Source organism: Bombina bombina, chromosome 4, assembly GCF_027579735.1.
Source record: "Bombina bombina isolate aBomBom1 chromosome 4, aBomBom1.pri, whole genome shotgun sequence".
NCBI lineage: Eukaryota > Metazoa > Chordata > Amphibia > Anura > Bombinatoridae > Bombina > Bombina bombina.
This window is the reverse complement of record NC_069502.1, coordinates 1022784529-1022798522: the sequence shown is the minus strand read 5'-3', so window position 1 is coordinate 1022798522 and position 13994 is coordinate 1022784529. Positions and strand designations below refer to the sequence as shown.

The window sequence follows — 13994 nt, the reverse complement described above, 5'->3', positions numbered from 1 at the left end:
AATAGTTTGACAAAGACTAGTGGTTGAATTAGTGCATGGAAAGTGTTAAAATACCTGCATTTGAAATACTCTAGGATGTCTACTTTTCAAAAATATATGGTTTGATGGGGGTAAATTCCATTAGCCAGCTTCAGAAATGTCCCAAATAGGACATGGGTGCATGATGACCGATGTGAAAATTCCAAGTTGAAAAAATGGAATGGGCTTCCTAAAAATAAGGCCTTTTAGCCCCCAGAGAACCCGACACACCTATACATGCGAATGAGGAAAAAGGAATGCTGAGGCTTGAAGTAGATGAAATCAAGTTTTATTCAGGAGCAGGCTTATCATCAGACACTTGGTAAGCTCCTATCTAACGCGTTTCATATATAATACCTTGGGGTGTCAACTTTTCAAATATATGCACATTCATGGAAAACAAATAAACTGGGGTTTGTTAAAAGACCCCCCAAAAAGATAATAGGCAAAGAAAATATGTTAAATGTGAAAAAAAATCACAAACGCATGTCCGACATTTGGCATTGCACCCCCCAAACAAGCCACCAAACCTATGCATAGGTGGTATCACTGAACTCAGGAGATGTTGGTGACCGCATATTGGTGTCTTCTTTGGTAGTAACACATAACAGGAGCTGTGAATCCATGTCTAAAGTACAATGTATGTGAAAAATAACACAAAAAAATGATTGCCCAATAGTTTGACAAAGACTAGTGGTTGAATTAGTGCATGGAAAGTGTTAAAATACCTGCATTTGAAATACTCTAGGATGTCTACTTTTCAAAAATATATGGTTTGATGGGGGTAAATTCCATTAGCCAGCTTCAGAAATGTCCCAAATGGGACATGGGTGCATGATGACCGATGTGAAAATTCCAAGTTGAAAAAATGGAATGGGCTTCCTAAAAATAAGGCCTTTTAGCCCCCAGAGAACCCGACACACCTATACATGCGAATGAGGAAAAAGGAATGCTGAGGCTTGAAGTAGATGAAATCAAGTTTTATTCAGGAGCAGGCTTATCATCAGACACTTGGTAAGCTCCTATCTAACGCGTTTCGCTGTACTCAGGAGATGTTGTTGAATACATATGGAGGTGTTTTTTTGGCAGTAACACATAACAGGAACTGAAAATCCATGCCTAAAGTACAATGTGTGTGAAAAATAACACAAAAAAATGACTACCCAACAGTTTGACAAAGACTAGTGGTTGAATTAGTGCATGGAAAGTGTTAAATACCAGCATTTGAAATACCCTAGGGTGTCTACTTTTCAAAAATATATGGTTTGATGAGGGTAAATTCCATTGGCCAGCTTCAGAAATGTCCCAAATAGGACATGGGTGCATGATGACCGATGTGAAAATTCCAAGTTGAAAAACTGGAATGCGCTACCTAAAAATAAGGCCTTTTAGCCCCCAGAGAACCCAACACACCTATACATGGGTGGTATCACTGTACTCAGGAGATGTTGTTGAATACATATTGAGGTATTTTGTTGCAGTAACACATAACAAGAACTGAAAATCCATGCCTAAAGTACAATGTGTGTGAAATATAACACAAAAAATGATTACCCAAAAGTTTGACAAAGACTAGTGGTTGAATTAGTGCATGGAAAGTGTTAAAATACCAGCATTTGAAATACCCTAGGGTGTCTACTTTTCAAAAATATATGGTTTGATGGGGGTAAATTCCATTAGCCAGCTTCAGAAATGTCCCAAATAGGACATGGGTGCATGATGACCGATGTGAAAATTCCAAGTTGAAAAACTGGAATGCGCTACCTAAAAATAAGGCCTTTTAGCCCCCAGAGAACCCGACACACCTATACATGGGTGGTATCACTGTACTCAGGAGATGTAGTTGAATACATATTGAGGTATTTTGTGGCCGTAACACATAACAAGAACTGAAAATCCATGCCTAAAGTACAATGTGTGTGAAAAATAACACAAAAAATGACTACCCAAAAGTTTGACAAAGACTGGTGGTTAAATTAGTGCATGGAAAGTGTTAAAATACCAGCATTTGAAATACCCTAGGGTGTCTACTTTTCAAAAATATATGGTTTGATGGGGGTAAATTCCATTGGCCAGCTTCAGAAATGTCCCAAATAGGACATGGGTGCATGATGACCGATGTGAAAATTCTGAGTTGAAAAAATGGAATGGGCTTCCTAAAAATAAGGCCTTTTAGCCCCCAGAGAACCCAACTCAGGAGATGTTGTTGAACACATATTGAGGTGTTTTTTGGCAGTAACACATAACAGGAACTGAAAATCCATGCCTAAAGTACAATGTGTGTGAAAAAATAACACAAAAAAATGACTACCCAAAAGTTTGACAAAGACTGGTGGTTAAATTAGTGCATGGAAAGTGTTAAAATACCAGCATTTGAAATACCCTAGGGTGTCTACGTTTCAAAAATATATGGTTTGATGGGGGTAAATTCCATTGGCCAGCTTCAGAAATGTCCCAAATAGGACATGGGTGCATGATGACCGATGTGAAAATTCCAAGTTGAAAAACTGGAATGCGCTACCTAAAAATAAAGCCTTTTAGCCCCCAGAGAACCCAACACACCTATACATGGGTGGTATCACTGTACTTAGGAGATGTTGTTGAATGCATATTGAGGTGTTTTTTGGCAGTAACACATAACAGGAACTGAGAATCCATGCCTAAAATACAATGTGTGTGAAAAATAACACAAAAAAATGACTACCCAAAAGTTTGACAAAGACTGGTGCTTGAATTAGTGCATGGAAAGTGTTAAAATACCAGCATTTGAAATACCCTAGGGTGTCTAATTTTCAAAAATATATGGTTTGATGGGGGTAAATTCCAATGGCCAGCTTCAGAAATGTCCCAAATAGGACATGGGTGCATGATGACCGATGTGAAAATTCCAAGTTGAAAAACTGGAATGCGCTCTCTAAAAATAAGGGCTTTTAGCCCCCAGAGAACCCGACACACCTATACATGGGTGGTATCACTGTACCCAGGAGATGCTGCTGAAGACATATTAGGGTGTTATTTGGCAGTAACCCTTAACATTATCAGTAAATGTATTCTTAAATTGCTATTTTTCAAAAAATCTAATTATTATTTTTTTTCCCCCAAACTTTGGCATAGATTGGTGGTAAAATGGTTGCATGAAAAAAGTCAAAATACCCCAAGTTTATTACCTTAGGTTGTCTTCTTTTAAAAAATATATACATTTGAAGGGTTATTCAGGGATTCCTGACAGATATTGGTGTTACAATGTAACTATCGCCAGTTTTGAAAAAACATGGTTTTGAAATAGCAAAGTGCTACTTGTACTTATTGCCCTATAACTTGCAAAAAAAAAGCAAAGCACATGTAAACATTGGGTATTTCTAAACTCAAGACAAAATTTAGAAACTGTTTAGAATTGGTATTTTATGGTGGTTGTAGATGTGTAAGAGATTTGGGGGCTCAAAGTTAGAAAAAGTGTGGGTTTTTTTTTTCATTTTTTCCTCATATTTTATAATTTTTTTTATAGTAAATTATAAGATATGATGAAAATCTTTAGAAAGTTAATTTAATGGCGAGAAAAACGGTATAGTGGGTACAGTAAATGAGTAAGAGGAAAATTACAGTTAAACACAAACATCGCAGAAATGCAAAAATAGCCTTGGTCCCAGATGGTCAACAAATTATTATTATTATTATTATTATCAGGTATTTGTAGAGTGCCAACAGATTCTGCAGCGCTGAAAAGTGGTCTGGTCACTAAGGGGTTAAAGGAAATAAATGAATACTGACAATATTTTTGTTTTCTTTAAATTAGTTGGTGCATTCGTTTGGATATTCACATTTGTAACAAAATGAATGCACTAGCCTAATTAACAATAACTATTAATCAGGTCCTCCCTGAATAATTTCACAACCTTTACAGCATGAATTAGCCCTGACCTATCTATGTGCTAATTTAGCACGCCCCCACAAACAGGCAAATTAATAACAAGGGGCTGGTTATTGCTATTGTGAGCTCACAGTAGCAATTATTGCTCAGAAGATTACCCAGAGATAAGATCTCTTTGTAATTTTCTAAATGTGCCATAAATGCCCTTAATATAGAGGGTATTATAGTTTATTTATTTAAAAAAATGTAGCATTATTTTTTAATAAAAAACAACTGCACTTGGCAGTTTTAAGGGGTTAAACTTGGTGGGTGTGGCTTAAAAATGGCACAGAAAAGTGCCTTTATATTGCATTCTATGGGAACTGTGTGGCTCTTGTTTATGTAATCTGTCTTTTCATATGCAGAGAAGGATGGGGAGTTTCTGCTGGTATTATTTTCCAGCCCCTTTCACTGGGTGTCTCAGTCAACCTCATCAACAGTGCTAAACTGGGAGCTTCTAAGTAATTTTTTAAAAGGTTTTAAACTGGATTTTTTAAATCAGTATTTGTGCATATAGTAGTGTCTATTATATGAAAATTGGTGTGCTGTCCCTTTAAGTGACATAAATTAGATATATAAATTGGCAGTTCTTCTTTTGAAAACATGTGTTGCTATTGTTTTTTCTTTAGTGCAGCCATATACATTTATTTTCAGTTCATTGAAAGGGGGAATGCAATGCTATGTCTATATTACATGCATTAGAAAAAGGGAAATGGGAAATCTGGTGCAGAATGTCTGTATGCTGAATGCATAAGTATCAAAATCCAATTAGCATTACAAACTTCCTTCATAAAGTGCAAGGAACCTAGCTGTGACTTGTATTGCAGGAACATTGCAGTTCTTTAATTGTAGAAATTGGTAAGGCTATTAAAGCAATTAATATATAATTTGTGCTGTATAATAAACAAAACAATTCAACCATATTGTCTTATAAATGTATTCATTAGCCTAATATAAAGCATTACTGAAAACATCTGGTGTGAGTTGCAGAGATCACTTTCATGCAAATATTTGATGTTAAGAACATTTTTTTTTACTAGAACTTCATAACTTGTGAGTTGTGACTCATCACTTTTAATTATAGTTTCCCTTTGGTTTCTTAGACTCAGTCAGTACAAAGTGTTGTGTGTTTTATATAGCACACAGCATTGTGGGGCCATGCTAATTACGCTCATTACCTGAAACTAACATCGTTATAGCCCGTGAATCACATTTTACACAAAGGGAATAGAAAACAAGAATCCTGTGTAATTTGCTGTTGAGGAGGAGTTTGAGTTTAATTCTTTTACTGTAACTCTTAAATCTGTTAAGAGTAGATTTATGTAGCACAAACCTGACTCTATCTTATAACTTAATCATTTTATTAATTTATAATATAGTTATATTTTTAGACTCAAAATAATTTCATTTTTTTACATTTTAACAGGGACATACCTTGCAAACTGTACCTATTTTCCTGGTACAATCACAGTTTTGCAATTCTGTCCCATGCTATAATTGTCATTATAAAAATCTTCCCTGAAGTGTGGGTTTTGCATTAATATCTGTGGAAATCAGATATTAGGTTTTGTTTTGAAAGCAGTCTCTTAAAAATTATCATATTTTTCTCTGGATTACATATGATACAAACTTATATTTATCTAACTATATTTCTATAGTTTATATTTTTATTACAAACTCGTCTGCTATAAGAATATATTTTAATGCCAAAATGTCATATTTCTGAGTAGATATTTAAAAGAAAAAGAAAAAAAATATCCTGCGTTTGTTGTACTTTTTGCCCATTCTTATTGGCAGATTTTCCCCAGGTGGTACTTGTGGACTGCATTAGTGCCATAGATTCTTAATAAGACTGAGATCAGGATTTTTACATGGCCAATGCTTAAGATTCAGCTTTTTAGCAGACTGAAAAAGGTTCTTCTACAGAATAGCCCTGTATTTTAACATAGTAACATAGTAGATGAGGTTGCAAAAAAGTCAGAAGTCCATCAAGTTTAACCTATAGAAATCTACTTACAAAAAAGCTCCAGTGAGCTTAAATAAATCCAATTAAAAAGGTCATCCATTTAACGCAAGCAATCATATGCCTGAATTCTGTTTCTAGCCAGAAATGTATCTAAACCATTTTTAAATGTATCTAAGTTATTGGCATTTACTACCTCCTCAGGTAATTAGTTCCACCACAATTTGATTGCTCTTACAGTGAAAAAATGTTACGTTGCAGGAAATGAAATCTTCTTTCCTCCAGTCTTAAATATTGACCTCTTGTCACAAACATTTTCTTGGAATAAACAGAGCTTCTGCCATCTCTGTATATGGGCCTTGAATATATTTATATAAAGTAATCATATCACCTCTCAAGCACCTTTTTTTCTTGAGAAAACAGACCCAGGTTGGCTAACCTCTCCTTATAGCTTAAATTATCCATTCCCCTTATTAGCTTTGTGGCCCCTATCTGAACTTTTTCTACGTCTTTTTTTGAGATCGGGCCCCAGAACTGAACTCCATACTAAGGTGAGGTCTTACCAGGGATTTATATAGTGATAGAATAATGCTTTCCTCCCTTGCATCAATGCCTCTTGTAATCTTATTAGCCTTAGAAGCCACTGCCCTGCATTTAATTTGTAATCTATTACTACTCCCAAATCCCTTTCCTCCTCTGTTTTGCTAAGTCTAGTCCCATTTAAATAATATGTTGCCTGCTTTTTTTACTTCCAAAATGTAGAAGATTTCATTTTCCAGTAGTAAATCTAATGTTCCATTTACCTGCCCATTCTTCTCATTTTTGTAGATAACCTTGCAAAGCAAGTTCATCCTGCACTGACCTTATGACCTTACACAACTTTGTATCCTCTGCAAAAATAGAGATGTTGCTATTTAATCCTTGTGCCGCCAAGTCGTCAGTTCTCGTAAAATTCTCAGGCACTGCTGAAGAAAAGCTTCACACACAAACTGATGCTGCATCCACCATGCTACACTGTAGGGATATTGTTTGTTTAGGAATGTGTAGTATTTAATTCAGCACATATTAAATAATACAATATTTATTATTTTATGTATATGTGTGTAATTTACATTTGTGGTAGAGTTATGGAAACCATCAGTAGTAATGGTCAATATTCCCATAACCTGCTTCCTTGATTGCTCTGCTGCAAAAGTGTTCCTATAATTTGCTTCACCTATTTAGCATGCATGTATAATATTTGATATAAGTGTAATATAGACCAACAGCAAAGCACTGTTATTCAATTATACTTAGGGACATATATAGATAGATTGATGATAGATAGATAGATAGATAGATAGATAGATAGTGGTTAGATAGTGGTTAGATACATATACTGTATATATGAGCTGCTGCACTGATAAAGTTAGAGTTAAAGGGATAGTAAAGTCAAACTTTTATTGTTCAAATAAATTATGTAATCTTAATTAACAATCTTAATCAATTCAATCTATTATTAAATTGTGAAAATGTATTTTTATATGAAAACTCTCTGAGGCACCATTTACTACTGAGCATGTACAAGAGTTCACAGTTAATACATATGAGTCTGTAATTGGCTGATGACTGTCATGTGATACAGGGAGGAGGAAATAAAGTAAATGTAATTGTCTGAAAAAGAAGTAAATTTAATTTACAAATCAGAGTAAGTACTATGGTTTTGCATTTATATTATACATTTGTTGATTATGCATTTCTACTTTATTTAATAGACATAAAAAGCGACAGGAAAAATGTGCAAAATTGATAATGAAATTACAGTAAAAATTGTTAGTAATCCTAATTAAACAGTTTATGGGGATTGCATTTTAACTTAAATATCTATTTACATATCTGCTATAAGACTAAGTTTATATTATAAATTATAACTTATTTGTGTGTGTTTTTTTCAATAGATGGCCAAGCAATAAAAGAGACTGAAAGTGACGATAAGCATAATGAAAAATCAGGTTAGTAATCAATCAGTAGAGATAATAGCTTCCTTTGGTAAGTAAAGATCTGGGATGGTGACAATATTTGTGAGATTTACACAAAATATGAGAAGCGCTCAACCAGGGAAAGAATTACAGTGTAATAGCTTGTTCTATTGCAAGTTACCACCCTAGGAGCGTCCTCTTTTTGACCAGCATGTGCCATACACAGAGAAGAAATTTCCTGTAGTATTTCAGTCTGATCCTAACTAAACACTATAGTACAGTCCAGCCCGGAAATACCAGGCAATACCTCTCTGAACAAGAGACATAGCAAACCCTAGAAGTACATTTTGGGCTAGTGTGGGCCTTGTCAGTGAGGTGCAGCCATATCCCTCTAGGCACATTGGGCCACGGAGCCACGTCTAGTTTCCCGCATCACCCTTAGGGAGACTCCCTTAATAATCATAATTTGCATACACAAAAAGAGAATTATAGTTAATACAACAACAAAAGGGGAATAAACGGCCCTTCATTAAAACTTAATACTGCAGCAAGAGCTAAGAGGTGTAAAATAGTCATACTGTCATATAGACAAGAAACCTTGCAATTTAAAGAACATGGCTATTTTAGATGGATAATGATCACTAAAATGGTAAAGGGCAGCAACATCTATACTGATTTATAATTGCCAGTAGCTTAACTCTTTTTACTAAATCATGGAATGTGCCAATGAGATGCAGTGAGCCAGTTGGTTTAACTGACTCTTGTAGAATGACAAGCTAACTGCAGTCTTCATTATGGATTAACAAAATACACATTCTGCAGTGGATAATTTAAGGGATATTGTACTGTAAAATTGTCTCCCCTTTAATGTGTTTCCAATTACTATTTTATTTTCTGGAACGTATCAATTTGTTTGAACAAAGATTAATTTTCTTTATTTTGTCATAAGAAATAGCTGGGTTTGCCTGTTGAAACCACCACCAATACTGAAAATATGAATACATCAGTATTATCTATAGAAAATCTACGTAGACAAGAGATAGCAGTGCAAATTAACCTCCCAGTGGGAGTTGGGTGTAAGAGAGATTTTTGTATTTGAAATAGCATAACAAGCATTTTAATACCTAGCTATTAGGCTAGGTTACAGGGATAGATTTAACATGAGCTGTCTGATTTTCATGCCAGCTCAGCACATTTAAATGGACATGTCCTTAAGAACAATAGGTTATAGTTTTGACGAGGAAAAATATAATTTTTAAATACATAAATAAACACAAAGGAGCTATTTCCCATATATTATTCTGCAGCAGGTTTTAACAAGTGTTAATCATTTGGAGCACATTAAGGTTAAACAAAACTGTGTTTTGTGAAGTTATAATTCTAGTAAAGAATATTGGATATCATCATGAGCCACATAACATAAAACATTTTTCTCCACATGCACAGTGAGGTTTGGGTCTTTCTGCTTGCAGTTCAAAGTAGAAAATTTGCTTCATACATGTTACAATCTGATTTTAGAAATAGTTGTCAAACAGTTCAGACTTAATAAACAAGTTGAATATTTTGAATCACTTTATTTTACATTTTACACATAGGACATATATACTTCCCTGTCATACTCAAGAAGTAATAGTTGCAAGAATAAGAATTTCATTTTGCTGATTCTATAGCTACAGTAACTGAGACCAGTGCTTGGGTAGCAATGATTGGTAGAGTTGAAGTATTTAGAGATAACTGATGATGGTGGTAATGATTTACAGAAATTCAGATGACCAATGGTCACCAGAATAAATTAGTAGCAAAGACCAACAGGAACAGATTTGTTTAGGGTCATCATTATATATGGACAGTAATGACCAATTAGAACACACACTTTTATTAGCTAGGTAAAACTGACCAACCAGAACACAGTTAGCAAGAGCTAACAGGATGTATTGATAGCATTGCCCAGAATGTTTCACAGGCAGTGATGACCGGCAGCAGGAACAAAAAATAACTATGGTAAGCAAAATGCAAAGAAGGTAATGCCATCACAACAGACAATATTTTTGGAAAAGCTAATTTGTGTAGCTGTGCCTCTTAACCTTTTTCTGTTTTAGACAAACATAACTAACATTTATTTCAATAATGTTCTTAGCACAATACTTTTGGTTAGGAAGGTAAAGTACTTAATTTGTGCAATTAAAAAGTAGGGTCAAATATCTCATGTTTATTGGACATTTATCTTTATATTAGGAAAATACCTCTCCGCTAAACTACCCTAATTGTTCCAAGAGAGCAAGATATCATATGGAGGAAATGACACTGGATATTGCCAACTAAGGCCTAGTTTCTATTGAGGTGGTAAAGTTTGGAAACTAGAGATAAAAACAGTTATCTCCATTAAATTCTATGGAGAATTTTTTTGCAACCACCAGTTTCCAAACATTACTACCTCAATGAAAACTAGGCCTTAGACACATACATAACAATGTTGAAAAGATGCAGTTTGATATGTTGTGCACAACAATAGCTCATTGAAATATGACTATTTGATAATGTTCTCAGTTTCTCTACTGTTTCAGTAACCATAATTTAGAAGCCGTATTTTGTTATAATAATAATAACCAATAGTAACATAGCAAACAGTATTTAGCTACATATTTTAATTTTTACTTTGAGTCTGAAAAGCAAAAAAAAAAATACTCTAAAATCTTTATTTCCAAAAAATAAAAATAAAATCATTGTTCTGTTAATGTATAATACAGCAGCACAGATTATGTAAATAGAGATTTATTTTCTGTTGCATTTAAAACCACTCAGTGGAATCATTTACTGCATTATATTTTGAAGAATATATTTTTCCCACTAGCAGTGACAATTGCCTTTTTCCTCTAACAGAAAAGCAGTCGTATTTAAAAAAAAAAAAAAAAAAAGATTTATTTTTGAAGGGTAGATGTGTGTGTGTGTGTTTGTGTGTATCAGCAAGTGCTACCCAGGTGCTAAACCAAAAATGTGCCGGCTCCTAAACTTACATTCATGCTTTTTCAAATAAAGTTACCAAGAGAATAAAGAAAAATTGATCATAGGAGTAAATTAGAAAGTTGCTTAAAATTGCATGCTCTATCAGAATCATGAAAGTTTAATTTTGACTAGACTATCCCTTTTTAATTAATTAAGGGATCACCAAACTTCCTCCCAAGGATTATCCGAAATATAAAACTGATTAGAGGCAGCTCAAAATAGACCAAGTAATAAAAACAAACAATTGTGGTGTCTATGAAATTTACAATCCTAAACACTTAGGTTTGTAAAAAAAATATTTAATAAAAATGAATTTGTATATTGACCCATACCTCTCAACAGGACTGGGAGGGCTAGGCTGAGCAAGAGATCCTTGTTGGTGGGAGGTTTTCCGGCAGCCCTATAACTGTCAGGGGTGGAGTCATGGACATTCAGTGGGCGGGACTAGGCAGATAGCTTGCAGGGCATCTGGAAACCATTACTTTCCTAGAAAAGGAAAAGCTGTTGAAAGAACAGTGACCCAGAGTTCCCAAACCCCAAATATGCAAGACAGTTTGGATGTGTGTTTTGTTAAAAATAAGTGGAGCAGGTGACACCAAAAAAGTCCTAGAATTATCATAGCTTGTTACAATTCATTCAAATACTGTTTTGTACCACAGTAATTCTACTAATACTGTAATCAGTGAATTTGACATTGGTATTTCAGTCCATCAGAAAACACTCACAATCTAACTATTGGCTAGATTAAGAGTTGTGCGTTAGGGTAAAAAAGCAGCGTTAAGAGGTCCTAACACTGCTTTTTTACGCCCACTGGTATTACGAGTCTTGAAGGTTTAGGGTCACCTAAAGTCTTTTTTCTATGGGACTTCCATAATGCCGGTATTATGAGTAAGTCCTGGGAGGCCAAAAAGTGAGCAGTACACCCTACCCCGTCAAGAGTCCTAACGCATTTTAAAGTCAGTAGTTAAGAGTTTTATGGTACAACGCTGTAACATAAAACTCATAACTAAAGTGCTAAAAAGTACACTAACACCCATAAACTACCTATTAACCCCTAAACCGAGGCCCTCCCGCATCGCAAACACTAAAATACATTTTTTAACCCCTAATCTGCCGCTCCGGACACCGCCGCCACCTACATTATACTTATGAACCCCTAATCTGCTGCCCCCAACATCGCCGACACCTACATTATATTTATTAACCCCTAATCTGCCGCCCACAACCTACCTACACTTATTAACCCCTAATCTGCCACCCCCAACTTCGTTGCCACTGTAATAAACATATTAACCCCTAAACCGCTGCACTCCCGCCTCGCAAACATTAGTTAAATATTATTAACCCCTAATCTGCCGTCCCTAACATCGCCGCCACCTACCTACATTTATTAACCCCTAATCTGCCGCCCCCAACATCGCCGCCACTATGCTAAATATATTAACCCCTAAACCTAAGTCTAACACTAACCCTAACACCCCCTAACTTAAATATAATTACAATAAATCTAAAGAAAACTTACTATAAATAACAAAATAATTCCTATTTAAAACGAAATACTTACCTATAAAATAAACCCTAAGCTAGCTACATTATAACTAATAGTTACATTATAGCTATGAGGCTATGAGTAAGGCTATGAGTAAGTAAAAGTAGTAAATGAGTACAGCACCTGTTGGTTCCTTAAAGCAGGTTTTAGTTCTGTATGATGCCCGTGGAGAAAGGGTTACTGCCACCCTTACAGCAACATAGACAAATGGAATCCACAGCACCAATTAGGTAAAAGAAAATACCTTTATTTTCACATTACATGCAACGTTTCGGCCTTCACAGCCTTAATCATGCATCATTAAGGCTGTGAAGGCCGAAACGTCGCATGTAATGTGAAAATAAAGGTATTTTCTTTTACCTAATTGGTGCTGTGGATTCCATTTGTCAAGGCTATGAGTAAGGCTCACGCCGAAACGTGTTAGCCACTTTTTTGTTACTAGCTCTACATTTTTTCATCCCCTCTGTATTGTTTGCCTTTTATTAGGGACATGGTCCCTTTGTATACTTTGTATACTATATTTTGTGATGTTATACCCTGTTCATTAAATTCACTTTCTATACAAACGGCTATTATCAGGTGCTTCTGTTCTCTTGTTCGTTACATTATAGCTAGCTTAGGGTTTATTTTTATTTTACAGGCAAGTTTGTATTTATTTTAACTAGGTAGAATAGTTATTAAATAGTTATTAACTATTTACTAATTACCTAGCTAAAATAAATACAAATTGACATGTAAAATAAAACCTAACCTAAGTTACACTAACACCTAACACTACACTATAATTTAATAAATTAACTAAATTAACAATAATTAAATAAATTAAATTAAATTAGCTAAAGTACAAACCCCCTCCCACTAAATTACAAAAAATAATAAACAAATTACATATATTTAAACTAATTACACCTAATCTAATAGCCCTATCAAAATAAAAAAAGCCCCCTAAAATAAAAAAAAAAACCCTAGCCTAAACTAAACTATCAATAGCCCTTAAAAGGGCCTTTTGCGGTGCATTGCCCCAAAGAAATCAGCTCTGTTACCTGTAAAAAAAAATACAAACAACCCCTCTACCCAAATCCCCCAATAAAATACTATCTAAAAAAACCTAAGCTCCCCATTGCCCTGAAAAGGGCATTTGGATGGGCATTGCCCTTAAAAGGGCAGTTAGCTCTTTTGCGGCCCAAAGTCCCTAACCTAAAAATAAAATCCACCCAATACACCCTTAAAAAAACCTAACACTAACCCCCTGAAGATCGACTTACAGTTCTGAAGACCGGACATCCATTCTCAAGGAAGCAACAGAAGTCTTCATCCAAGCCGGCAGAAGTCTTCATCCAGACGGCATCTTCTATCTTCATCCATAGCGGGTCCATCCTCAAGACATCCGACACGGAGCATCCTCTTCATCCAACGACTAATGACGAATGAAGGTTCCTTTAAGTGATGTCATCCAAGATGGCGTCCATTAGATTCTGATTGGCTGATAGAATTCTATCAGCCAATCGGAATTAAGGTAGAAAAAATCCTATTGGCTGATGCAATTAGCCAATAGGATTGAGTTCGCATTCTATTGGCTGTTCCAATCAGCCAATA

At 35.0% G+C, this 13994-nt stretch overlaps 1 protein-coding gene across 1 annotated transcript in view; it reads left to right on the top strand.

Annotated features, from left to right (window-relative positions):
* LOC128657721 (ADP-ribose glycohydrolase MACROD2) overlaps positions 1 to 13994 on the top strand; it is a 1711614-nt gene that overhangs the window by 1339152 nt on the left and 358468 nt on the right. The window contains exon 6 of the mRNA XM_053712124.1: positions 7826 to 7879. Coding sequence (XP_053568099.1) covers positions 7826 to 7879 — 54 coding nt within the window. The remainder of the gene's footprint in view (positions 1 to 7825; positions 7880 to 13994) is intronic.